Source organism: Prorops nasuta, unplaced genomic scaffold (genome assembly GCF_024137725.1).
Source record: "Prorops nasuta isolate Cenicafe-Biocafe unplaced genomic scaffold, Cenicafe_Pnas_1.2 PNAS00003, whole genome shotgun sequence".
NCBI lineage: Eukaryota > Metazoa > Arthropoda > Insecta > Hymenoptera > Bethylidae > Prorops > Prorops nasuta.
The window spans coordinates 8,713,401-8,740,684 of NW_027116800.1; the positions used below are offsets into that span (position 1 = coordinate 8,713,401).

Here is a 27,284-nt window from a genome sequence, read left to right on the forward strand (position 1 = left end):
ACTGATGAAAGTTTTAATAAATCTGGCACAATTTATCGCATTGACGTACCATAAAACTTTTGCAAAATATCAAGTTAAAGAAAAGAATTTGTTTATAATAATAAAAATTTAACTTCCGTGGCATTTTGCTGGATCAAAATAATTTAACATAAAGTGTTACAGATGCTCACGTTCTTTTATAATTTATTGTAATAACTAGCATACAAATTATATTATATTATTGTTGTCAAGAAGACTTTTCACTAGAAGAAGGAGAATACCAGTGCAAAGATATGATAATTTCCAACGTCCACTAATCCAGTTTCTACGGCGGAACGGTTTGTTTTAGTTACGCAATGTAAAGCGCTCTTCTCTCGCAACGGAAGTAAAGTTAATAATATAAACCTAATACGTACGCAATTCGTTTCAATAAAGAGAAAATAGTTACATCAGAGAACGGTGAAAGTGAATAATATCATTGCGCCAAGTACGCACGATGTAAGATCATCTCCCATCTGCCGCAGAATCATTAAATGAAAAAGAAAAACATATCTTACGAGTATCTGAAAAACCACAAAAAACTATAATGCATCTGCGAATATTATCTATAGTAAAGGCAATGTAGCTAGGAAATTCTATGATATAAGCAATAATAGAAGAAAAAGAAAACAATATAAAAATACACATAACATCAAAAAAGTTCCTAAAACATTCCAATATGTCAAATAGGATTCACGAATGTTTTTAAATCGTTTTGGATATATACTATTCGTGTTATGAGAAGAGAGTTTCGATAATTGGTCAAATAGCAAGCAAGGATTTGACTTAATTTCTTGTAAGTAACAGGAACGATGTGTCGGATTCGGTTCAGGAGAGCAATTTTGTAACTCATCTTATCGACAATTTTCGGTATCTTCAGGTCGATGTTAACTATGACAAAGATTATTATAGGTGTAATGATAAATATATATATATATATATATATACATACATACATAGTTTTTGATCCGTACCGATATTGAAAATTTTCGTTAATGCTGCATGCAAAATACGGGGTAAAAAGCTTTCTTGACACTACATGTGCTATATAATGAAGGAAAGATTCCGATTAATAGGCTGCAGATATAAAATAATCAACAATTTTGTTTGAATTTTGAAGAAACCATCACAAAGAAATTATTAACGATTATTATTTATAGCTTTCCGACATTTCTTTCCAACAATACATTTAGTAGTTTCTCCTTAGATTCGTATTGGAAATATGGGCTTATTGGTTCCCATTGTTTTTTTTTCCCCTACATTTTCAAGAGCTGGAAGAGAATGGTAAAGGATTTCCCGATGGCGAGTTCCGCTGTTTTGATCTTTGTAACATTTACAGCGTGACGGTGTAACGGTACAGTGCGTACCTTCAATGGCCCCACTCGTTCAACGAGGTCTTCTCTATACCATTATTTTTCCACTGAGCACAATGACTCGTATCGCATCGATTTTTCATGTTAATTGGCGAAAATTACTGGAAAGCGTCCAACGCCTCGTAAAATAGAAATGAGATAGAAATGAAAAATTGTTTACTACAATTCATTTCACTCATAGCAATTCGATATAACGTACTATGTAGCATACTCATGCCACTTACGACATTAATTTGTGACTCGTGCAAAACTCTTTAGTTCTTGTAAGAATACATAACATTTGTTGGCAAAATTTGAGTAATTATTTTTTAGAAACTTAATATACAGGATAATTTAGTTTTCAAATGTATTTATATACAGTGTGTTAATTTGAAAATGTACCACCATATTCTAGATATTTCAATCTTTGTAAAAAATATATTAAAATTGTAAAAAAACACGTTGATTTTATTTTCACAAGGAAGACGTTTTTTTAAAGTCAGGTTTGTATATTAAATTGCAGGAACCCTCTAGCGAAGATACAGAAAAATCCACTAAAATCTTACATGAGTATATAGGACTGAAATATCGAGGAAAATGGTGCATTTTAGAATTGACACGCTGCATGACTGCAGTATTCCAGCCCTTTTGTTCCATCGAGTCATGTTTCGATGGAGCATCGAATTGCTTCGCGTTGACGAATTGACTTTCTCGAGCGGACTATTTATTTCTTTCCTTCCACTTTGAGCTATTAAATTTTTTACGCCCACAATAATAGCATTCATTGCCATGGAACAGATCATTTTTCTTCTAGCGAAATCCGATTGAAATCTATTTTGACCCGCTGTCGTTTCTCAGGCTTCTCGGTCATTGAATCTCCGGCAAATTGATTTAAATAACGACATTCGTTTATTGAATTATTAAAATCCTCTTTGTTATCACGAGCAATTGAAATGTTTACAACATTTTTTAAACACCGTTTAGAGCTATTTTTCTCGCCCATGAATGACCATAAATAACGTCGATATAAATTCTTACGATATTTTAAGAGTTTTTTTTATGGCTCGTGAGTTTTCCCACTATTGAAGTTATGTTTAGATTTTACGGTGACTTTCGGTATTCTCTCCGTGAGCCGTGGCAAACACCGCATTACGAGAGACGTTGTTTCCACGCCATTTTGACACTTCCGTTCGTCGCGTTTTGCCGCGCGGTTGCCGACGCGGCGCGAAGATTAGAAAAGCGTAAAAAAAATATCCCCCCTTCCCTCCCCCTACACAATTGTGGGAGAATACAGTTTCTGTCAACAACAGTTATACACGAGTTATCTCCGACTCATCCCGCGCCACAGCGAATTCGATAATTGGCTCGAAAGCAAAGCCCGACTTTCCATTTTTCCGCGTCGACCTCGGAGGAGCATCCTCCACTTCCGGCGCCGAACGGAAATTCGACTCTCTCCACAGATAGCCTTTCAACCTTTAGGCCCAGTTTATAAACCGAACTAAACTTCAACTTCAGCTTTCAATATATAATTTGATGCTCAAAATGATTACTCAAGATAGAGAAGGCGTATATTGTATTGAAAATAAGGCTCAAGAAGCGTGACGAGTCGACCTTTGCTAAAACGACATTAAACTTAAGCTCGGCCTATAAATACGCCACTTTTACTATTTTATTGCTAATTGTTTTTTCGAAACTTGGAAAATAAAAGACAAGTAATTAAAAATTATATTAAAATCGTACACCGATGCCGCAAAATAAAGGACTTATTTTTCTCGACTGTGTACCTGTTGTAATTACATAAAACATTCTAACAGACATAAAAATAAAACTGCAAAATGTGGTTTTTGAGTAAGCCACTTCACTTATTTTATATTTATGACGAAATTTAAAGCGTTTATAAGAATGTCGAATATGTATAGCTAAAACAGTCTAATTTAAAGGAATAAATAAACGTATGGATTTATTAGAGTATTGGCACAAATATTCAAGGTTTAGAAAAATACAATTGGGGCCTTTTATGTAAGAACAGAAGTATGATACTCTCCCCTTCAAATATAGCGTCAGAAAGATTACTGAAACGTTTTCGACATAGGGAAGAGTGGGGCAAAATGATCCCTCGGGGTAAAGTGATCCCTGAGGGTTTTATCAAAACTATTGATACTATTCGTTTAAAAATTAATCAATATTAAAATATAAACTTTTAAATACACAATATAATATTGTAACGTCTATTTTTAATACGTAAAAAATTGTTAGCGGCATTTATGTGTTTTTCATCATTTTTCTGTAAGATAAGCGATTTTTGAATCATATAGGAAATAAATGTTGGGATACATTTCAAATCGCTCAATTAGGTAAATCATGATAATAAGTATGAACTTTTATTTCCTCTTAAAATTAATTTAAAATCGGCTTTGGTAACATTTTAAGATTCGATGAAAGATGGGCAACGCATTAGGGGCAAAACGATCCCATAGTGGTTTCATTGGTAAGAAGCAGCCGGTGCTCAAAAAGTAGTAACGATGATGATAACGAATGTATTTTTCATACAACAAACGGTTTAAAAACGAAGCTTATGGAGAAGATTGGATCCAGTGTACTTTTTTCACGCTTTTCGTGATTTAAGCAATTATACTTGAATAACATGTTTTCTTTTCATAAAATTCAGAATGTTAGCAGTAAAACATGCTTTTCTACTTTTTTATTGAAAGTATTATAGCTTTTGTCTATCGTATCTATAAATATAAATTCATTATTTTAAATTATTCGGCATGGGATCATTTTACCCCACGGGTGAGGGTAAAATGATCCTTTTGTAAGATTTACTATAAATTGACTAGTACAAAACATCTTTAACAATTTAATTGTCGCGACCACGCAAAAATGTAAAGTAATATGTGATCTTCGTTACATAAAATTTTTGCTATGTTAAAATCAATAATAGCGTCACTAGGATGGATTTTGCCTTAGGGGGATCATTTTGCCCCACTCTCCCCTAAATACGATACTTTGGAATATTTTAGAACCGTTTCTAACACCAGGTGATTTGTATACATTTGAAAATTGTTAATTTCGTAAAAGCAAACGAAATAGCTATAAATGGGAGGTACTTTTTGACGGAAAAGATTGCAGTTTCTTGATGATTGATTAGTCACGGTAAATGCGGAGCGGAGGTGTTTGAATGTATCGGGGCGAGAAATAAGTTCGCAGGTGGGCCTTTAAGCCGATTTCTCGACGGGTTTCTTCGCTCTAATACGCCCGGAACACGTGATCCGTTATCTTCGATCGGTTCTCCGCGCACAATCGAAGCCTCTTCTTCTTCTTCTTCTCCTCCTTCCGTTAACAACCAGTTATCGATTGACTCTCAAATGATCCATGGATCCCCACAGATGCATCGCGTTTCGTTCTCCTTTCCCAAACTTTCATTCCTCTCCCCTTAAAAATGTTCACCTTCACCGTGTACTTTGACAGAGACAACCAGTTAATCTACATAGATATATGTATAGTTATCAAGCAAGCTCTAATTATATACATTTTTGCTCGATCTAATAGAATTTGTCAGTTTTTCATGACAATCTCGATGATGATAAAACTTCTGGTGAAAGTATAGTGAAAACGAAGCTGTCGATTGAGTTTTGTCAAAACGATAAGAAAGAAAAGTGCAAGTTTTATCGCACTTTTCTTTCCGGCGATAAATTCTCTTGGCAGGCGAGAAGTGCTCCCTGTATTTACGAGAAAAAAATTCAGACTCTGTTCTTACATTGTTTTATTTGGCGTGAAAATCATCAGAGCACAATTTGCAGCTTATGGAATGAGATTCTTCAGGAGAGAGAGATGGAAATTGAGTCCTGAGTATTATATACGTATAGGTGTAAGAAGCCCTACAAGGGACGAAGCCCAATCGTGGTTTCAAGCGACATTTCACGATTATCTGGAATTGAACAGGACATTTATAGATCGCACACGTATTAATATATAACACCTCTCTTTATTAATTTACGCAATTACGTAACATAGTTATACTTCTCAATTTTTAATACATTACTATAAATTAGAAACCTTTCCTTTAAATTATACCCTGGACTATATTTAACTTATGTGAAATATTTCATCGATAAATTTAATATAAAAGTGATATTCCTGTTTTTAAATCTTTTAAATATTATTGCGCAATTTTTTAAGGTTTCCTGATATTATCTTACATACAATCGGCGGCTTTGCTTGATTATTGCAAATTTTTATTGCTAATTAGTTAAATAGGAATTTTAAAAGAGAAGTGTTTATAGGTAAGAAATTCTCTCACCTTGCAAGAAGCACGATAGTCTGTGCCACTGCGCGCGCCAGTATACTTGTAACAAAGTCCAATCCTATTAAGGGGTTAGCAGGTGCCTGGTTAGAAAACGAATCGGCCCAGTCCAATTCCGCTTCTCCGTTGGTGAGCACTCGCTCATTCAAATCTCTCGATTCAATGAGCCGAAACGTAGCGTAAAGTTTTTCTTTGTGATTTTTTCTCCAATATCCTTTGGAATGGGTGATATAATCGGTTAGTAAAGAAAACTCTCTCTCTCTCTCTCCCTCTCTCTCTCTTTCTCTCTGATTCTTGGTTTACAAAAATAAATAATTCTTAAATTTGAAAAATATCTGGTGTAATAATACCGATGATTGCATAATAATACTAATTTTTTCCTTTATCAACGAAATTTCTCCAAAATTAATCTTGCGAATCGATTAGTTTATCTAGTGAATTAAATGGTCGCTGAGGTAAACGATTATTTAAAACCGATTTCCCGTATTCGCGGCTGTACAAATAAAAATGAACATTGAAGAGTTTTGAGGAATATTTTATTTGTATTCATTTGAAATGTCGTTTTGTTTCTTGAACCAAGCCTGTGGAAGAGTATTTAAGATTATATATTAACGATTAATTTATCGACATTTATGTAACGAGTTTAAATCTTCCTCGACGAGATGTTTTTGATATATACTTATAAACGTTATCTTATTTAATTAATTATTTATGTCTGAGGACGAACGGGAAATCAACGAGATTTATCGTGACCGGCTCTCTGGACAGGAAGCGCTAGATAAGAGCGATAAAAAGTCGAATCACGTTTGCAAGAAGAAATTCTGCGATAGATCACATCCAACTGTAAACATTTAATTTCCAATACTGTCGTTTTGTAAATAAAATCAATATAATATGTTAAAATATCAAGAGTAACAAATACCATTTTAATAATATCACGTGCATTATAGCAACAAAGAATTTTAAGACTGATAAATAATTTTGTTTGTAGAAATGACTGGTGGAGGAACCAACATGGCGTATCACGGATTGAGCCAGCATGTGAATTTCGATGCGATCCCAGATCCAGGCGACAGGTTTACCTTGGAGGAATTAATAGGGGAAGGCACGTACGGTGAAGTTTATTGCGCACGTGACAATGAAACCGGAAGTAGAGTGGCCATTAAGATTATGGAGAATGTTGCTGACAACATCGAAGAGATTGAGGAAGAATATTTGGTCCTTCGAGATTTAAGCTCCCATCCAAATATCCCACTTTTTCACGGCCTCTTCCTCAAGAAATCAACTTCCGGACAAGAGGAGGACCAGCTATGGTTCGTCATGGAGGTAAACCCCACGTAAAACTAACTAAGAAAAACAATTCATGAATAATTAATAGAAAGAAAAAAAACAGTATAATTGAAAAGTATAATCAAAACTATTTATGTAACTGTCTTGAGTCAATATTTTTATGTAATTCAATCATTTCAATGTGACTGTGCAGCGTGAAATTGAGTATAGAAAGCAGTAAAATTGGAGTGATCACGCAAGAAAGTTAATTAAATCAGCTGTACGGTATCCTAGTATGGATCTTCGGTGGAAAATGGAGGGAGGGCGATGTAACGAGAATGTAATATTTTTGTAGCTTTGCACCGGAGGTTCGGTGACGGATCTGGTACAAGGTTTGAAGAAACGAGGAACTAGATTGTCGGATAACCAAATAGCTTACATTCTGAGAGAAACCGTGGATGCTCTGATTTATTTGCACGGGAACCATTGCATGCACCGTGACGTTAAGGGTCACAACATTTTGCTGACCGAGGATGCTCGCGTGAAGCTAGTTGATTTTGGTGTCTCTTCGCATTTGGCTGAAACTCTTGCCAGGAAGAACACTTCCGTCGGTACTCCTTATTGGATGGCCCCAGAGGTACCTTGACTCAAACCTTAAATAAAACTTGCGTTAATAGTTATTATTTCGTAATATTCTTTACAAAATAATATTATTATTGCGTTTCAGGTGATAGCATGCGAGCAGCAATTAGATTCCTCGTACGATTCGCGTTGCGACGTTTGGTCAGTTGGGATTACAGCGATAGAGTTGGCCGAGGGTGACCCACCCCTCTCGGAACTTCATCCCATGCGAGCCCTCTTCCAGATCCCGAGAAATCCGCCACCGTCCTTGAAGAACCCGGATTTACACAGTATAGAGTTGCTGGATTTTATAGCGGAGTGTCTGGTGAAGGATTTGGAGCACCGACCGTTCGCCAGTGAGCTGAAAGAGCATCCGTTGTTGAAAAGAATCGAGCCACTCGTAGAGTCTATCAGATCGGAGCTGAAGGCGGAAATTTGCAGACAGCGATCCGAGGGTCGTGTCCATAGGCAACCGGAAGTCACGACTAAGCATGGAAAGTTGAAGGCTGATAGAAAAACGAGACCTGAGAAAATGTACATGGACGATTTGGCTGCTTTGGATTTGCTCTCCGAGGAGGCTATAGTCGACCAATTGCAAAACAGATACGAGCAGGCGCAGATCTATACTTACATTGGTGATATTCTAGTGGCTGTTAACCCGTTCACCAATCTTGGACTCTATACTGGAATAGTAAGTGGGCAAAATAAATTCTGATATGATGGTTTGGAAAGTAAATGAATCCATTGACTGTTTTTAGGAACAGCGAAGATACAAAGGTCAAGCAAGGTCGGACAATCCTCCACATATATTCGCAGTGGCAGATGCGGCTTATCAGGCCCTTTTGCATCAGAGACTTAACCAGGCGATCGTTATCAGTGGCGAATCGGGAGCTGGCAAAACAGAGAGTGCCAACCTGCTACTGAAGCAACTGGTGTATTTGAGCAAGGCTCCTAATAGGAATTTGGAGGAGAGAATCTTACAGATCAATCCGATAATGGAGGCTTTTGGAAACGCAGCAACTGGAATAAACGCCAACTCCTCTCGGTTTGGAAAGTATCTGGACCTGACTATGACCAAAGGTGGAAAAGTAACGGGCGCCAGGATAGCGGTTTATTTATTGGAACAGTCTCGCGTTGTTGCCCAAGCAGAGTTAGTTGAACCTTTTTTTCTACTCTTTTCCTTCCTTCAATTGCTCAGGTCACAAATCATCTTAAGACAATTCCTGCTTCTTATTTATTCGAACCATTTAAGAATACAAATACTTATTACACATATTTAAACCACGCAATGCGATAATCGAATTTTCTTGTGTGTTTTTTTTAATTTATTTTAGGGGAGAGAGAAATTTTCACATATTTTATTATATGTACGATGGATTGGAGGCTGACAATCGTTTGGAGGAATTCGATTTGGCGATGGACCTCAGAGAGAAACACAGATACCTGATGGATCACAGTCAGACATCTCAAACACATATTGATAAATTTCACCAATTGAAATCTGGTTTCAAAGTGCTGGGCTTCCAAGACAGTGAAGTGGACACTGTTTATAAAGTGTTGGCGGCTATTCTCCACCTAGGGGATATTGAGTTTGGCGAGGTTGCTAGTGAGGACAATACCGATAACAAAAGTAGAGTTATCGATATGGCACCGTTGCAAAGGGGTTGGTATATCTGATTAGTGCTAACAATAATACAATAATGTACGATAATAATTGATTCAACGATGACTTATATGGTTGAAAATCTATGTTTTTTTCAGTTGCAAAGCTTTTGGGAGTTGAAGCTAATGATTTGTTGGATGCCCTTACGTCAAACTCAGTAATGACAAGGGGAGAAACGATAACGAGGAACAATACAGTAACGGAAGCTTGTGCTGCCAGAGATGCAATGGCCAAAGGGCTTTATGGTCGACTATTCGATTGGATGGTCAATCAAATAAATTGTTTATTGAGTTTTAGTCGTTCCCCCAGCTACGAACCCCTTGCCATTGGTCTACTAGACATTTTTGGCTTTGAGAACTTTCCCAAAAATTCATTCGAGCAGCTCTGCATCAACATAGCGAATGAGCAAATACAATATTACTTTAATCAGCATATTTTTACTTGGGAGCAGCAGGAATATATGGCCGAAGGAATTCCTGTAGACCTAGTAGAATTTTCTGATAACAGACCGGTTCTGGATATGCTACTTAGCAGACCGATGGGCCTGCTGGCTTTGCTGGATGAGGAAAGTCGTTTTCCTAGAGCGACGAATAAATCTTTAATTGGTAAAAATAAGAGACACGTAACAAATATTTCATTGTATGTATAAAAATGTGTAATGAATATTTTCTTACAGAAAAATTCCATAATAATATCAAGTCAAAATTTTACGTGAGACCAAAGTCAGATGCCGTTTGTTTTGCTGTTCACCACTTTGCTGGTCGAGTGGTGTATCAAGCTGAAGGTTTCCTAGAGAAAAACAGGAATTTCTTGCCACCAGAGGTGATCCAATTGGTTAGACAATCCCAATTCGACATGGTTAGATTTCTGTTCCAATGTCCTATTACAAAGACTGGAAACTTATACTCTGCCTTACACGAGACTGACTCTAGAAACTTATCAGTTTCCAATCACAATACAAAGGAGAAATATTCAAGTAGAGGCCTAGCCTCGCAATCCAGAGCCCAGCAAACTGTTGCAACGTACTTTAGATACTCCTTGATGGATTTGCTGCAGAAGATGGTGTCAGGCTCACCACAATTTGTTCGTTGCATAAAACCCAATGATTCCAGAAGCCCAAGGTTCTTCGATAAGGAGAAAGTGATCAAGCAGCTAAGATACACCGGAGTTCTGGAGACAATAAGGATTAGGCAAAATGGATTTTCTCATAGAATCCCGTTCAGTGAATTTCTGAAGAGATACTGCTTCTTAGCATTTGGTTATGACGAGAGGGTAATGGCGAATAGGGATAATTGTAGATTGCTATTGGTACGTTTAAAGATGGACGGTTGGGCTTTGGGTAAAACTAAGGTCTTTCTCAAGTATTATCACGTAGAGTTCCTCTCAAAGATGTACGAGGAGCAATTGAAGAAAATTATCATGGTTCAAGCCTGTGTAAGGCGTTGGCTTGCCAAGATTAGATTTAGAAAGCAGAAGTGGCAATTTGCTGTATCTGTGGTAACTCTTCAACGTCACATTCGCGGTTGGCTGTCCAGGAAACACTTGATCGAGGAGTATAAACAGAAAAAGGCCTTGGAGGAAGCTACTGCTCTCCAGAAAGCTCAAAGTAATTAGAAACACAAGATATTTGAAACAAAAAGTTATTTCCCTTTTAACTATATATATATATATATATTAACATATTAATTACTTTTTAATGCTCAGAAGTCCAAGAGGAGAACCAACGCAATCTGGAGCTCAGGACGAAAGCTGAGAATGAGGCGTCTCGAGTTGGTAAAGAGAATCTTAATCAGAATAGTGCCGCTGTTATTATTCAAAGTCGTAGGTTGAACCTTACAAAATATTAATTGTAAATAGATCAAAGAAATATACGCATTTATATAAGTACTTTGATAGATTTCAGAGGCTACACGATTCGTAGACGATTTGGATACGAATTGGAAGATAGATTTAAGAAGATTTTAAACGACTATAATGATAAGAAAGAAGCCCATAAAGCTTTAATGCGCGAAGGTCTAAGGCACGAAGATGCTGCTTTCATAGTTCATAGATGGTACAAGAAGGAAGAAAAAGTTAAGAGGAAGCCACAACCGAGGGATCCTGTACATCCGAAATTACGACAGGCTGATCTCATTCAATTCTCCCAAACTGTAAAATTTTAATATTAAAATATTGTTTTTGGGTCAACATAGCTTTTTTAATAATACGTTTTTTATTGATCATTTTAGGTTCATATGAAGAATCAAGAAGTGCACAAGAATTTACGTCGCAACAAGCCAGGGATTAGATTAAACGACATCGAGGAACCACCGGAGGATTACACCAGGCCTGAAGGATATAAAATGGTGCAAGCGATACTTCAATATAGAAATGGAAATAATCCAGAAGGGGAAGAGACCATCAAGTATTACCGTGACTTAAAGGAAGAAATGAGCAGGTAAATATCGAATAATCTCATTAGGAGGAAATAAATCTTTGGCCTTGACAACAAAAGATATTAGAAATTCGAATGCTCAATTTTCTAATTCTTTTGGCAATCGTATCGGAAGTGGTTCGGAATTCGAAGACGACGAAGCTGGCTGGGACTCACCGTTGATACAGCTAGAAAATGACCTTCACCCATCGTCGAGGTATAAGCTATGATCAAGGATCGCCAACCCCAGTTCTCCGAGTCCCATCCAATTTACATTTATTGCTAGTAAAAATAACTCGCCGAACAATCCTATTATAAAAATCCAGTATATTCAAGACCTTCTTTTAGTATTTTACTTTTTAAGAATTATCCTATTACAAAAACTTAGCAAATCAATTAGGAAGATAATCCATAATGGTATTTAAATTTTGTAGCATTTATCTTCGTTTCTCTTGTCACATTAGCTTTTACCATTTTTTATATCCTTGCTTGGAGAGATCTGGACATTTTCTGATAGATTTTACTTTCTTCTTATTAGGAGGAGAACTTATCAGATTCTGGAAGTGAATGCAGAGAGACGAGAGAGATTGTCACAAGGAGATTTCGCAGTAGCTCCAGAACAGCAGTTGTCAGATATTTGGCACAAAGCCCTGAAAAATCCCACAGAATCCCACATGAGCGAGCAAAACCAATCGATCAGGTGATTTTCATAGTTTTCTTCATTCAGTTGCTAAATAAATTAATTTAATAAAATCTGCCAATGTTCAGATATCATTTAATCAATTTTATTTTACATCTTGATCTAACTTTGTCAGAGGTATCATGGCAAACTTCCAGGTAAAATGATCAAATTATTTTATCAATTAAAAAGTATATCAGGTATCGATTCATAGTACTTCCTCTCATTGTGTATATATCATCCATTACATAATTTGATTAAATTAATTTATTTAATGACCAGATCAATATCTCAATGTTTCACTAATGATCTGCGATGAATGTTCCAGTACAAGGATTAATAACTTGCATAAGAGGAACTTGCGAAATCCTGGAGACAGAAAATCTGCCCTCGACCATTCAGATACCAACTATTCAAATGGCCTACAAAGCTTCAACAAGTTCAGTGGGATGAATAATTTGAATAAGAGAGAATTAACAGTAAATGGACATTGTAATCGCTTAAGTAATGTAATAGAACCTAAGGTTGAGAGAAAATTCAATATGAATATTATATCAGCAAATAAAAATAGAAATGAAACTAAGCACGAGTCAATACTCAATAAAGATTTGAACAAAAATCAACGAAATGGAAAAATACAGAATAGAGATTCATTGGTGTTGAACAAAAATATGACGAATGGAAAGAAAAACGGGAAAATTTCTGTAGATCTGAGGCAATTATTAAAGCCTACGGTTGTGCCAAAAAGAGAAAATTTTAAGCCAGAGTACGATACGGAAGACATTAATGGACCGTACAACTTCAGACAGCTATTGAGGCCTGCTGAGTATTTACCAACAGAGTCTCTGAGAAAAAGAAAAAGTGGTATGTGCAATAAAGTTACTCCAAAGAAAATTCCTGAAAAACATGTAAAGAGAAGAGCACCTCTTGCACCAAATCAGAATAATATACGTAATGAAAAATAGTAAAACACATAAATACACATATATCAAAATAATTCGCTAATAAGTAGACATTTTTTCTTATAGTCTTACATATAGACAATTTCTGTTGAAACTAATTTAACGATTGTTGAATGAAAATTTAATATAATTAGTAACAATAAGATCATGAATTATTTCACGATACATTTGAAATGTTAGATGTAATAGTTAGAACTAGTCATTTGTAGCTTTACCCAATTGCAATTATTTATGAATATTCATTTCAACGAGGTACTCATGCAAAGTTCATGTTATAATTGTGTTCATATATATTTATGTTACATGTAAAGGTATTAGAAAATATGTAAATAAATTCTGTTAAAACTATTGATTATTATTATTTGATAAACTTAAAAATATTTTTGTTTTTGTTTTTAAATAAAAATTTAGCCATTAAAGTTGAAGTCTCTTTTAATAGTTGTTTGATACATGATACAAAAAAAGTATAATGCTTTCGACCTAATTATTGTTTACTGGACAGTTTTAAAAATGATGGCCATCTTGGAACCATTACTGCTGTAAAATTAAATTAATATTAATACAAACAATAAAATACTATGTACGTATTTGGCTATTCAGAATCAAGATGCTTAAAAGCTTATACAATTAAATAGTTTCTCAAAGCAAAATACTTAATAAACATTACAAATGCACATTTTCGTAAAATTATCGTCTTTTAATCGGAAAGGAATAATTTTTCGTGATGTATCTGGTGAAAAAATAGAATATACAATTTTTTCTTCAAGAAATAGAAGGAACACGTTTTAATATTAATTAAGAAATGTAGCTAGATCGTGCTAAACAAACACTTTTACATTACAAATATAAGTTAAAAATGTTTCACTATGCTGAATGTAAAATGTACGCTTAATGTACGGAAATTTTTCTTACATGACATGCCTGTGTGGTCTATAAAAAATTCTATTACAGTGGGCAAGATTATTGTCTATGCATGTATATTTGCTAAAAATTGTTCTGAACCATTTAATATATCACTTATCTATTTCCTATAAAAAATTAATCAAAAACCCTTTAACAAATTATTAATCAATTTAGACAAAGAACAGTTTAAAACCATCACATAATTTTTTTGAAAAATTCTACATCAAAATAGTTATAACTAAAAAAAATCATATTAATTTTAATAATTATCTTAGAAGTAATACGAGGACGGCACGATAATGGGTTGAAAAGTAATATATGCTTTGCAGTAAAAGCAAAGTACGCGATACATTATAAATTGTAGAAAAAAGAGAAAGAATATTATCGCTGTTCCCTATTACCTTATCAATTTACCAAAGAAAAATTATGTTCTTTGGTAATAAATCACTAGGAATACATCTGAATGATAGACATTTGAATAGTCTAAGGATTATTATAATTTTTACACCTTACTCACGTATAAAATGTTCTCAAGTTTATCATTCAAACGCTTATATGCTTAAGTAACATAAAATACCAATAAATTATGACTGCTTAATAAATAAATAGGGTACAGTAATTAAACTAAAACACTATTGAATACAAAAATATTCTTTAAAGTGATCTATGTTTGTCATTATATCTGATAAATAATGATTCTTATAATGTTATAAATAAAACTATTGTACAATGGTAAAAACAGGATTATTTATAATAGAAATAAGAATCAGTAATTGTACTATTTTTTGAATTATAACAAATAAACCCTAATTTGTACAATAATAAGAAAAGATTTCGAGACTCATACAGGCTTTATCCATTATTTGTAATCGATAGTTTTTGTCTTAAAATTTAATCGAATAAACATGATTGCTAATAGTTACTTAAACTATTCTTTTATATTAATACAAGTTTTGTTTAGTACAAATTATACTATTGCTATAAATATTACATTATTGTAATCTTATACAATTGGTGGTTTAAAAACTCGATAATAATTTCAAGATTGCTTCCCATGAGATATCTTGACTTCATCTTTAGAACCAATACAATATTTATATTATAATTGGTGTTAGCTGTTTCTAGTGGAGAATTTCGGCTTCGATTTTACATAAATCTGTTTCAAATTTGCTTATAAATTATTACTCTAAGCATTAACTATGATTCAAGTGAAGCTATTTATCACAATGACTCATCAACGATGCATTTACTATTCTAAGAATTGCAATTTAAGTACTTCTCTATTTGCATGGATTCATGTATAATAAACAATTTACAGAAGTTCGGTACTAACATTTTATCACACTTTTTACCCCAAAAGGCCTTGCGATATCTTTGAAAAATATATTGCCAATCTAAGAATAAACCTTTTCGCGTAAAGTAATAAAAAAAATGACCGTAAAAATCACAACATTATTAATTTGTTAATAACGTTCATATACCAGCTGCACTCCGCAAGCAGAAATTAGATTAGATTTGCTTTATGGACCAAGAAATACTCTTACTGTATGTGCACATATTATACCCAAAGCTTATCAATTTATATTTTGTACAAGTCAGTATGTGCCATATTTATTTGGAATGTTGTTCTGTACTTGCAGACATTTGAAAAAAAATTGAATTACCAGAAAAACTGGATGCTTTAAGACAATATGAATAAGAAAAGTTTAGTATCAGTATGTTACAAAATGTCAAGTTTTATCCCTGCAATAGCTTATGTTTAACACACCAGACGAATCTAGTGTGTTAATCTCCTATTTCATATAGTCTCTTGGCTGTTAACTGATTGTGAGCTCCGCGAAGTTTTCCGACTTACAGGTTCTAAGTAAGCAGCCGGCGCCCATCCTTCTATGCCAGTTCCTATAAGCTTAACGAACCACCAACCTGCACAACCAACCTTGAGGAGTTCCAGATTGTCACCTTCATGCATCGTCACCTCTGACTGGCCCATTGCACAATAATCAGCTAGAGCAACATATCTTCCTCCCTGAAATAAAAATGATTAAAAATGAGATTTGAGTATGGATTTATGCGTCATTAAAACAGATCGACTTACGGAAGCTGGTCCAGGACCGTCGCCGAATGCATCCTCATCGTCGGTGTTACTGTTTTCAGAACTCCAGCCAACGTCCTCCTCAGTAGACTGAGATACATCCGTCATATGAGAAATGACGCTATTACCATCTACTGATAATGTACGGAGAGATCCCGATAAGCTGCTCTGAGCATCCCACGATATAGTTTGCCTTAAAGGCCTGGAAATAACAGGACTGTAAGAAAATTATTAAATGATATTAAATTATATAATAACTTACAACTTAAAATAACTTTAAAACATACTTGTGATTTGATTTTGCCAGGGCTGAATTCTGTTTTCCTTTCAGTTCATTTAATTGTGACATTAGAACGCCTTTAATTTGTTTCACCCACGACTGTTTCACATCTACACTGGAAGCTTGAATTGTATGTACTTCCGCCCTACCTTGCAGCCAAATTTCAAATCTACGCGCATCACCTTTTACTGATTCAGTTAGACCAATTTGTGAAGTCTAAAAGGAAACATTATATTAATTTACTGAGTAGCTACTAAAAGAAAATTTACCGAAAGGCTTGAAACAAACAACATTACTTTAAGATATCTCTTAAAATGATACGTGGCTTTATTGTGTGCTTGTGGTTTATTATGTTTACAGAAAATTAAAGCCTTTTCGTAAAGAAATATATGACGCTGGGATGGCTTCAATCGTGGCAAACGTTCTCTTTTGCTATTACTCCAAACACTGAATGATCCTTGTTGCAATAATTCTCCCTGTGCGCTTAAATCGCCCTGTAATATTTATATCGATTAAAAAAATTTCACATAAAGAAAGTGTAAATAATTTGTAAATATTGAAAAAGAAATTACTCCAAAGCCAGTAATGGCTGTTTGATGCATACTATCGTTAACACACTTTAATACAACAAGCATGCAATCCAAAGCTTCTTGTAATTCTGTACAACACGATGGCTCATCGCTATACTTTAACAAATCCTTTAACAACAATTGATACTTTGTTATTCGCTGAACTGGTTTGAGTAAATAAGCAGCAAGAGGCAACTTGTGACCTAATCTTTGCTGACAGGCAGCTAAGAATTGTGGCTCGCTCTGTATTTGTTCTCGCAACCTTTCTGATCTTGGAATATTTTGACAGTAATAGCTGTAAAGCCTAAAGAAAACTTCTCTCTGCAAAATAAACGTACTACTGTAATCATATAAACATAAAAGAATGACATTTTCATACCTACCCTCTGTACAAAGCACAGTGCAACAAGTTCAGTATTAGAAATGCAATTTTCCAAGTCCCTAAGGAACGTTTCTCCATGAAAAATATAAATTTCCTCTAAATTTCCAAACAGCACATCGGCTTTTCCAACCAAAGCCGCTGGAATGAGATGTGTCATTGCCTCATTGCTCATCTCCATTTTATAACCCTTAATTATGGAGCCAAGCTCAGCAACATAAATCCTTTCGGTCTCTACCAACTCTGCCAGAACATGTCCACGTTTCAACCGTAATGCCTCGATGTCACGCGGTTCATTTTCTGGCGAGGAAGACTCTCCTTCAATAGGAATCATCTCCATCTTAAATGTTTAAATCACATATTATAAATTTGTCTACTTCATATGGCATTTTTTTGTCATAAAATTTATATTTTTGTACCTTTGGCATTGTATTTGCTTTTTTCAAAATTCTCCCTGGTTTAACAATTTGAGGCAGTGGTTGTATAGGTTTCACTGGTTCAGGTGTTACTGTTTGAATTGGTCTAGTTGGCTTTATCAGTTGTTGCTTTAGAGCTACTATTCTTTTATCGCACATCAACGATACATCCTCTATTCTTTGTAAAACCTATTGGCAATATAAGGACTGATAATTTTTTGTTGATCTTTTGTATTAATATCAATCTTACATCAAAGACCAACCTGACTGATGAGAGCTTTGGTCTCTGGCATTACAGAGTCCTGGAATATGCATCTGGGATGATGAAATTCTTCTGCAGCTTCTATTAATTCTTGCAATTCCTGAAGTGCCTGATCTGCAGGTGTTGTACTATTCTGAGATGCAAGTAGTTCAATGCCACGAGTGCACCATGTGTTAGCCTATACATCAACAATTGAAATTAATTATATCAATAATACAACTGTATTTTAGGCCTCATTTAAACAGTAGAAATTACCTTATCTATTCTTTCCATTAACTCCCTGCACTTTGTTAGCATTACTAATCGCCTTTCCAAGCGTTGACTAAGAATGGTACAAATTCTTTGTAATTCTACACATTTTGGTTCAACCACTTCTGCGGGACATTGATGTCTTCCAGACAGCAATTGTTGACCTGCAGTTATTACCTCTTCCGCTCGATCTATATCTCCCTAAAAACCAAATATCTATCAGCCACCTATGAAAGTCTCGTAGTGAATGAATAAAAAAAATTCTACAAACAATAAATATGATTTTACCATACACCTTTGAATATCTAAATTTCGACTTTTGGATCTATCACGTGCAGAGTGCATAAAATAATTTGATTGTTCATTCTCAAGACTCAAAGATCGTCATGCTAATATGAAATAAATGAATTCCCTAATTTGTTTTTCAATATAAAGCAAATTATATAGACAGGTAGCAATTAGATAAAGATTAAAGACAAACTAAAATCAACAAGAGGAAAATTCAAGTTGTGAATAAAATTTATCAGATATTGTCTTTCATTCTTTTAAACTGTTAGAACTGTAAATCTTGGGAATGTATTAACGTTCCACAAATGTCAGGTATAAAAAATACATTCTATTACAGAATATATGTATTTTGTTAAGTGGATTGCTTACCAAGACCCAAATCCACATGGTATGCAACAAATAGGACTATCGACAAAATGAGGAAAACGGTGCAAAGTAACATTTGTGCAGATTTGTGCATTTTGCATCTTACTGCTTATGAAATATCCAAACCAGTATTCTTTTCAGTTTTGTAGGAAATTAACGCATTTGGATTTTCTCCTTTTTTGTTTAAACTGTATTTAAATTATTAACTTTTTTATACTGTTTTGGATAGTTATGTGAATCTAGTGCAATGTGCACACTCTCTAAAATGAGATCATGAAACGATTGTATTTATTGTTGGATTTTATGGTTTTATTCTGATTTAATTTTTTAAAAGCTTTTCCTCTCTCCCTCTCTCTCTTTCTCTCTTTAGATAAAATTAAAACTAAGAAATCAAATTTTTGTGCTAAGAACCAATTTGCAGTTAAAAAATCAGCACATTAGAAATTTTGAAAACACTTCCAGTCACACCCTGTACAGTAGCTGAATGCTTTCAGAACAAAGCTAATTTATTTGTATATATATATATATCTTTTAGAAATAAATATTAAATTACATACCCTGCAAATTCTTTGAAAAGCTGATGTATCGCAAATTAACTGCTCGACTCTGGACTGGGTTTCTCCAATTTCAGTCATTTCTTCAATTGTAGTCAGGTGTTGATCTAATATTGCCTGCAATTCTCTAAAGTCTTGCTCAAATTGTCTCAGAGCTAAACAGTGTCGTAATCTTGAGCTGTGATGGGACCAGAAAAGGTCAAACGTTCGTTCTGTTTCTTCCAATTGAACAAGCAATCTATACAAAAAATATTTTTACAATTGTAGCTGCAAAATTATTACAAACATTTCTGAGAGAAAGTATTTACCTTTCAATTGCTGCAACATTTCCTAATCTATCAGCAGTCCCTTTACCAGTCAATTGCCTAACGCTATCCAAAAGCGCTTCACCATGCCTAGCAGCACTCATAATTTCTTCCTTTAATTCGTTGTATTCAACTTGTTGCTGAGAAAGTAGAGTTGTGGTAGCAATAGTATTATTGGGAAATTCAACTTCTGCTAATCGTCTTGTAAATGAATCCAAAGCTAAAGACACATCTTGTGTCATTGATGAAAATTTCTCTAAACTCTGAAATGTGTAACATTGCAAATAAAATTGTAACAGTGAATAAACATTTTAAAAGTATGACATTTTATCAATCTCTTACGATTCTATTTTGAATCCAAGTATGATGACAATATGGCAAGTTACCACCCAGTTGCTCAGTTAACTGATCCTTGTCAATGAAATCATACAACTCTGTAATGTTGGCCAATACAATTACCCTAAATTTAAAATCTTCTCTAAACAATTTATTGGATACTTCTGAAATTGCTTTTTGTAGCAAGCCTGTAGGACGCAAGACATATGCTACATGAACCAGCCCTGGGAAGAATGCCTGTAAATTTTATTGTATGTGAATTTTCATCAAATAAATATTCATACATAATTTTCATTACAAAATTATTTACATACAGAAATTTTCAAGAGTACGGTCTTAACAGAATTCCATTTATCATTTCTTCTGTCAATTATTAAATGAAACCCAAGATCAGCCTCTTGAAGCCTTTAAAAAAATACTAATAAATATGTTTTAAAAAATGTCTAAAAATATTATTTTATTTTTCAAAAAACTTCTGTTACGTTGGCACTGAGGTAAGATACAGCATGAGACGCTGATAATCCAGATCTAAAAGATTTTGAAAATTTCCATTGTCAGGAAAAGTAATGATTGGACATCCTTCGCGCGTTTTTCCTCCTAATAAATTTTAGAAAATTCTATTCAATTTAATTATTGGTACATTTTATTTTATAAAAATTTATTTAAAAATGTAATAATTTACCTGCAATTATAGCATATTGTGGTTGTAAAAGGTCTGCTACATCTTGAACTGCTAGATCTCCGTTTTCTATTTCACCAGTCATACTCTCAACATCTTCTGTAAATAAATTAGAAAACATTAAAATTATTATAAGGGTAAAAAAATATCTCATATGTCAAACTTAATAAGTATACCAAAAATTAGTCATTTTTGGATAATAACACAATTAACATTTTTCCCAAATAATAAAAAGTGTTTTACTGATTAAAAAGGAAAATTAAAGGAACGTGTGAAATTAATAATTAATTCACACACACAATACGGATAATTCTTGGGAAATATCTACTAGTTCCGCGAACCTCAGGCACTTCAGGAATGAACTGGGTATGCTGGGTATCAAGTACTAAGTACAACCTGCTACAACAGTACAAGTGATCTTCAGGGACTTCAGGTTGCACTTGTATGACCTTGCCGATTCCGGTCCGGAACAGTTCCCTGCCGTACCCACATTATTGCTAATGTAACTGTAAATTGAGAGGCTCTCAACTTCCAATCTCTATGAACGATAATCCCGTAAAATAAACAGACATTTATGTGTCATAAAATATCCTCTTAAATAAATTAACAAGATGCGTTATCTTACTTTTAAGGATAAACGATAAGCGACATCACATCAGCTTGATTTTATTTGCAATGCTTCTTTTAAAACTGTTAAATTTATATAGAAATTTTCTGAATAGTTTCCTTACAATTTAGTTCAACCAACTTAATATAGTCGATACCAAAACATCTAAATTAACATAGTAGTGATTTAGTTTAACTTAAAATATTCTTGTAATAAACTGTTTGCAGTTTATTAGCTTTAGAAAAATAGTTATTTTGTTTAAATAACTCATACAATTTTATTAGAAACAATAATTAAAACGAAATTTGTACGTAATATTCTATTTTAACAAACCTCCGTTATTTCAATAGCTCTGGGACAAATTTCGGTCATCGGTAAAGTTGAGAGTTACTGGATAATGTTATTCCAAGTATTTCAGATTATGTGAACCCTTGAGAGATGTGTGAAAGTTCACGATTTTTTTACTCAGTCTTCTTCCAGAATTAAGCACACGATAAATTTTATTTCAGGGAATTTTTATTCTTTAGCTTTAGTTCATTAAATAAAAGAATTTTTCTATATATTATAAATAACTTTAATTAATTTAACTACATTTATATAGAATAAAAAGCGTACATTCTATGCATAAATCATATACATTGCAGTCTTGTAAATTACATAAATTATTTTAATAAAATCTTTAACTTTCTTATAATATTTTCTTTCAACATATAGATAAATTATCTTTGAATAGTGCTTATGTTTGTTAATGTTAAAGGTATTCCAGATTTATTGACTAAAAGTCCATTTGTGGTGATTTGATAACTAATACCCTCCTGCAATTTGCTGACTGGAGTTAATAAGTATGTGTTGGCTGGTTCTGCTGAATCACTAGCTAATACTAAAGGTACTAGTGTACTGTTTTCTGGCAAATCATCTGATTTCAATAAATTATTCTCTAATAGATTTTTGTTTTCAGACTCTACTTTATTATTAGGATTACTTTGTGAGTTAAGATTTCTAGTTATATATTCCAGTTTGGCAAATTTTATATGTGGAAATTGAACCTTCATAAATCTTCTGAAGGTGGAGTAACCCATTATTTTAATATTGGTTGAAATATTTCTACAGTATTGGGTATACAAATCATGCACAGTTTTCCTTGTGACATCAGAAGGTAAATGTAGTGGCGCATTTTTGGCAACCTTGGCTTTTTGCTTAGCTTCTTGAACTTCTATGAAATTTTTCAAGAACTCAGTTGCTATTTTGTAAATGTCTAACGAAAATGTATTATGGGGAATTTTGCCATGATTTCCATGTACCCTAGGTGTTACACCATGAGTTATTAAATGCTTTCTAATTCTCTTTATCTGATAATGGGTACAGTTCTCCAAGTACAAAAAAGCATCTAAACATACTCTACGACCTTGATATACATATTGGGCTCTCAACCTTCTCCTTTCAGTATGTCTTGCTGTTTGATATGGGTTTGTCAAGCAAGCCATGGTTACTCCCATTAAATACATATCATGTTCAGCTTTAGTAAGCTCAGCAATGTTTAATCTATGTCTATATACAACTTCAGGGTTCAAATCCTTGAAACACTGGTCATCTTGACATTCGCACCCTCTTCTGAATCTCTCCAAGACCTGTACAGGACTATCTTCTAGTTCAGTTGGGTCATAATTTGAATCATGAACTGGATTTTTTAATTTCACCTTATTTACAGCCTTCTTAGACTTTGAACTTATCAATTTTTTTTCCAAATTTGAATGGTCTACCTAAAAAAACAAAGATTTCAATACATTTATTAAAAAAATGATTTATAATATTTGCTACCTCATTGTCTTTGCAATTATCAATATTTTTCTTGGCCTGCTTACAAGACAAATCAACTCTTACATCTTTCAATTCATTATTATCCGTCTTGCTCATCTTTAATATTTTTCTGCAAAATTATAAAATGGTAGGCAATGAAAATGATTATTCATACTCTGTATCACTGTCAAATTAATTAAATAAAGACGAAGAATATTGTAAACAAGATTATAAAATTAATCAGGTTATCATAAACAATTTGCCTAGTATGTGATTAATGCAAACTGACAAAGCTTAAAGTTTTATAATATTTCTAGTCTAAAAATATAAAGAATTTTATTGGATAAGCTAAAAGACTTGTGATTTCCAATTTTCGTCTTTATTGTTCATTACAAGTTCAACTTTACTTACTCGAATAAAACAGTGTATCAATATTTTTCTCTTCAATCAAGTAAACAATTAATCTATAAAACACTGGTCATTATTAATTTAGCAGTAAAACGTTGAAAAACTTATAAAATCTGCAATATTTTATTGTATATTGTAAAATCAAAAGTACGACGATATGGCGTATGTGTACTCTCGAGATATACCAGCTATACTAAAATGGAGGGGATAGAATTATCAGGACCGTATGTACGATATATGTAGTATGTACATACGTAGCATCCTATTCAATCTTGAAAATAAAATTTTAATAAATTCTTTAATTAAGGATAAATAATACGATCTGATACTTAATTTTATTCTATAAATTTTTGTTTCACAATTATTTATGTAGTCTAAAAACTAGTGCCGTCCAATTCTAGTGTACATAAAAGTGACGAATACTGAGAATTTATGATTAAACAAAAAAATCTTTTCTGAAGAGCTTTAAAAATGGAAAATGAAGTTTTAATTATTACATAAACAAAGATGAAGCTTTGGGTTTGGCTTTGGCTAGCTATGACTGAAGTGGAGTGGATGTTATTGATTTACGAGCAACTTGGAGATACGGCCCTGAAAGTCAATGAAAGGACTTTTTAGAGTGTATAGGAGAGCGTGAAAAATATATGCAGACAAAATGCAGTATAACAGTGTAGAATGTGGACTCGAGAAGGTAAATACTGCGAAAATATCGCGTGCTTACCGAATATCCTGATAATGCATATCATACCACCTAGTAAATTTGAAGTATTTAAAATGAATGGTTCCAACCAACACTTTTATAAAACATTTTATATGTCAATTCGAAAAAGACACAATCAATGTTTTATATATACAAATGTCGTATCTTGCAATATGCAGATCTTGCTGTATGTTTTGATTTGGAGCTGTGTATTTAATGCATTATCCGATTTGAGGAGCAAAAAGGAAAGAGCAATTATTGTTGAAAAGAAATAAAAGGACTAACCTTTGCATTTGGTAGAGCAATGTTGATGACAAGGACAATTGCAGTTATGCAATTTTTTACGATGTATCATTTTGTCAGATCGATTAAACCACACAAAAGCAAACTCGATTCCACAAGTAAAATTCACTCAAGAATAATAATCAAAATCGCGAATAAATGCATTACTTCATTGTTCTTCTTTGTCATATTGGGAATAAGTGACGATTCAAAGAAAGTTTTTAATATTTTTGGCAGGTGCACCGGCAAAATAAGAATGCTTCATGTCAGTTAATGTCAGTTAACAACCGGCGTTCGATTCTTATCGGAATTAAGTATTTTGAACTCTTGAAAATTTACATACACTGAACTGTTTCACTGCTGTTTCTTATTTGCTATTTTAAGATAAAAAAGCGTGAAATTATCTGCGACGTGTTCTAGGTTATTTTTAGTTTATAGCCAGCTTCGGGGCGATAGTCTATGGTCTTTGTCGAAATGCAGAAGACAGAACTACAGAAGGCGCCATAACATGGCAGAAGGCAAGAAACCGGGGACTATAGGAATCCGCCAATCACAACTTGCTATTTTTGGTGGGGGAAAAATGCACGTGACTTCTCTTGGCATATCTCTCTCTAGCCCCGTTGTGTGGTCTATTCCACAACTTTGTTACTATTAACTAACGTAAATCGAGAGTTTCGTGACTCTACGATCACGTTTCAATTAAGATTTTTCCAAGAATACAAACTGGAATTTATCATAAAATCTTTCCCAGTTTTCAACTGATTCGACATTCTTTAAATCAGTCTTAGCAAAATAATGTACTCTCCAACTCTGAAAACCAACAGACATTTTATGAATTTTCGCTCGATAAAATAGCTTTTTCAATATTTCACTAACCTTTTTATTTTTTGTACAATATCTCGGTTGCTTTACGTATCAAACGTATGCACATAATTTACCTTTTCTCAAAAAATGGTTATAAAAAAATATAAAAGCAATTATTTTTTTTAACATTGGATATATAAATTATATAGATATAGTAATTTTATATGTCAGTCTATAAATGCTTGATTAGAGTAATTGCGTTTATTTATCTAGAGAGAATGCATTTAGCTTTTAAAAAGAAAGGCGTAGGTGCTTACTAGTGTTGGTAAACGAAGTGAAATAAAAGCTGCGAACAGAGAAGCCAGGCTAGCGCAGTTAGACCGGTAATTCGCAATGCAGCGGATAGATTTAACGATTACCCAGAGCTGATAAATTGTTCGAACTGGCAAAATAATTTATCTTGGCAGATATAGCGATTGGTGAAATTGGCTTTATTAAGAATGACGCAATAAAGCAATATATATATAGGCATATCTTGAAAAACAAATAAATACATTGAATTCTTTGTAATAGAACAAAAATCTAGAATGAAATATAAAATGAAATAGCGTACCAAGAAGAATAAAATGACAATAACCAGCTGTAAAAAAGGATAATCTCGAGTAGCGGTTGTTGGAAGATGGAAAATTTGTAAGTGCCTTTTTCGAGGAGAAGATGAGAAATTTCGGGAAAGTCGAAGAACCGGAGGTCCGGGAAGTAGTAAATGCTCGTGGTAAGAGTAAACAAACAAACAAAGAGCGGTAAGGAATAATAAAACGTGGTGAGTGTTATGGGTAAAACCGGGGTTGATCGCGGGACAGCGAGACTCACCAGCCTCGAGGACCTCAAGGTCGAGGTTTCCGCTGCGGCTACGGCTGATGCTACTGGCATTGTAAGAAGACCTGTGGGACTCCTCCATAACCCGGGAAGCACTGCGCTTGAACTGTTCCAGGAAACTGTCTATTTGACTCTCGATACTCGTCGGCGAAATGGCCATTTTAACAGCGCGGGACACCTGGGGAAACGGATTCCTGGGAAACAATCGGCCACTGGCCACGTGTCACCGGGAACTACATCCTATAGTGTAACCAACGAGAAAACCAAATAATTATTTTCGGCTACTCGTGCTTATCTTTCTGACCTCTTCTAACCGTCCACGGCGCATATTTGTCTTATCCTCGAGGAATGACCGGAACAGGCCGGAATTGAAACGACGCGCAGAGACAGGTGTCGCGTTTCCCTCACTTTTGCGCAGAAATTATTTCACTCCCAACGCGCATGTTCCTCCGCCTCCCTCAACGATTTGTAATAAACACCTATACAGCCTCTGTAGAAAAAACTATTTCTTACAACTCTCCCTAGCTGTTTTCTTTTTTTATCTTCTTTTCACTTTACACTTTTTTTCGCAATTTCGAACATAACAGCGTATCCATCATTCGAAGCCACTTACTGCGTAAACATATTTTACTTCAAACGACGATCTCGTCTTTATATAATTTTCTAAATCCAACAAAGCTAAATCAATTTGATTCTCGAGTATCGATGAGTCGTCGTTACAATTACTAATAATTTCAAATGGATTACGCAAAGGCTACCGGAAGCGCCTATTCGATTGACTTTGATTCTTCGCGGAGAGTCTGCAGCTCGATCGGTAAGAAAAAAAAAATAGGTCGGTATCCACGATAA

At 34.0% G+C, this 27,284-nt stretch overlaps 3 protein-coding genes across 10 annotated transcripts; 1 reads left to right on the forward strand and 2 right to left on the reverse strand.

The window, feature by feature from the left end:
- The first annotated feature begins 5,788 nt into the window (after positions 1–5,788).
- On the forward strand, positions 5,789–13,582 carry LOC136785912 (myosin-IIIb-like). Of its 2 annotated transcripts, XM_066747281.1 has the most exons (15): positions 5,789–5,913; positions 6,668–7,002; positions 7,301–7,582; positions 7,673–8,257; positions 8,325–8,716; positions 8,901–9,229; positions 9,328–9,834; positions 9,906–10,835; positions 10,934–11,050; positions 11,126–11,379; positions 11,458–11,666; positions 11,779–11,859; positions 12,181–12,342; positions 12,458–12,479; positions 12,650–12,798. In XM_066747281.1, exons 1-15 carry the CDS (start codon positions 5,898–5,900, stop codon positions 12,659–12,661), a joined length of 4,233 nt encoding a protein of 1,410 aa, XP_066603378.1. In that variant the 5' UTR covers positions 5,789–5,897; the 3' UTR covers positions 12,662–12,798. The 2 variants fall into 2 exon arrangements, with proteins under 2 accessions (XP_066603378.1, XP_066603377.1); XM_066747280.1 differs by lacking the exon at positions 12,458–12,479 and having other exon boundaries at positions 12,650–13,582.
- Positions 13,583–13,710: 128 nt separating this feature from the next.
- Positions 13,711–27,033, reverse strand: LOC136785915 (guanine nucleotide exchange factor DBS-like). Of its 6 annotated transcripts, none has more exons than XM_066747289.1 (18): positions 26,750–27,033; positions 26,430–26,675; positions 24,759–26,257; positions 20,965–21,060; positions 20,765–20,879; positions 20,597–20,687; positions 20,289–20,519; positions 19,950–20,209; positions 19,645–19,879; positions 18,440–18,634; positions 18,186–18,362; positions 17,926–18,111; positions 17,511–17,846; positions 17,131–17,448; positions 16,855–17,052; positions 16,566–16,774; positions 16,282–16,495; positions 13,711–16,212 (listed from the first exon to the last, which is right to left on the reverse strand). In XM_066747289.1, the coding sequence occupies exons 3-18, from the start codon at positions 24,826–24,828 to the stop codon at positions 15,985–15,987; spliced, it is 3,159 nt and encodes a 1,052-aa protein (XP_066603386.1). In that variant the 5' UTR covers positions 24,829–26,257; positions 26,430–26,675; positions 26,750–27,033; the 3' UTR covers positions 13,711–15,984. The 6 variants fall into 6 exon arrangements, with proteins under 6 accessions (XP_066603386.1, XP_066603385.1, XP_066603384.1 ...); XM_066747288.1 differs by having other exon boundaries at positions 24,759–26,093; positions 26,173–26,675; XM_066747287.1 differs by having other exon boundaries at positions 24,759–25,565; positions 25,632–26,675.
- On the reverse strand, positions 22,116–23,710 carry LOC136785917 (uncharacterized). 2 transcript variants are annotated; one of them, XM_066747293.1, is made up of 2 exons: positions 23,450–23,710; positions 22,116–23,328 (listed from the first exon to the last, which is right to left on the reverse strand). In XM_066747293.1, the coding sequence occupies exons 1-2, from the start codon at positions 23,480–23,482 to the stop codon at positions 22,288–22,290; spliced, it is 1,074 nt and encodes a 357-aa protein (XP_066603390.1). In that variant the 5' UTR covers positions 23,483–23,710; the 3' UTR covers positions 22,116–22,287. The 2 variants fall into 2 exon arrangements, with proteins under 2 accessions (XP_066603390.1, XP_066603389.1); XM_066747292.1 differs by having other exon boundaries at positions 23,387–23,710.
- Positions 27,034–27,284: the final 251 nt, after the last annotated feature.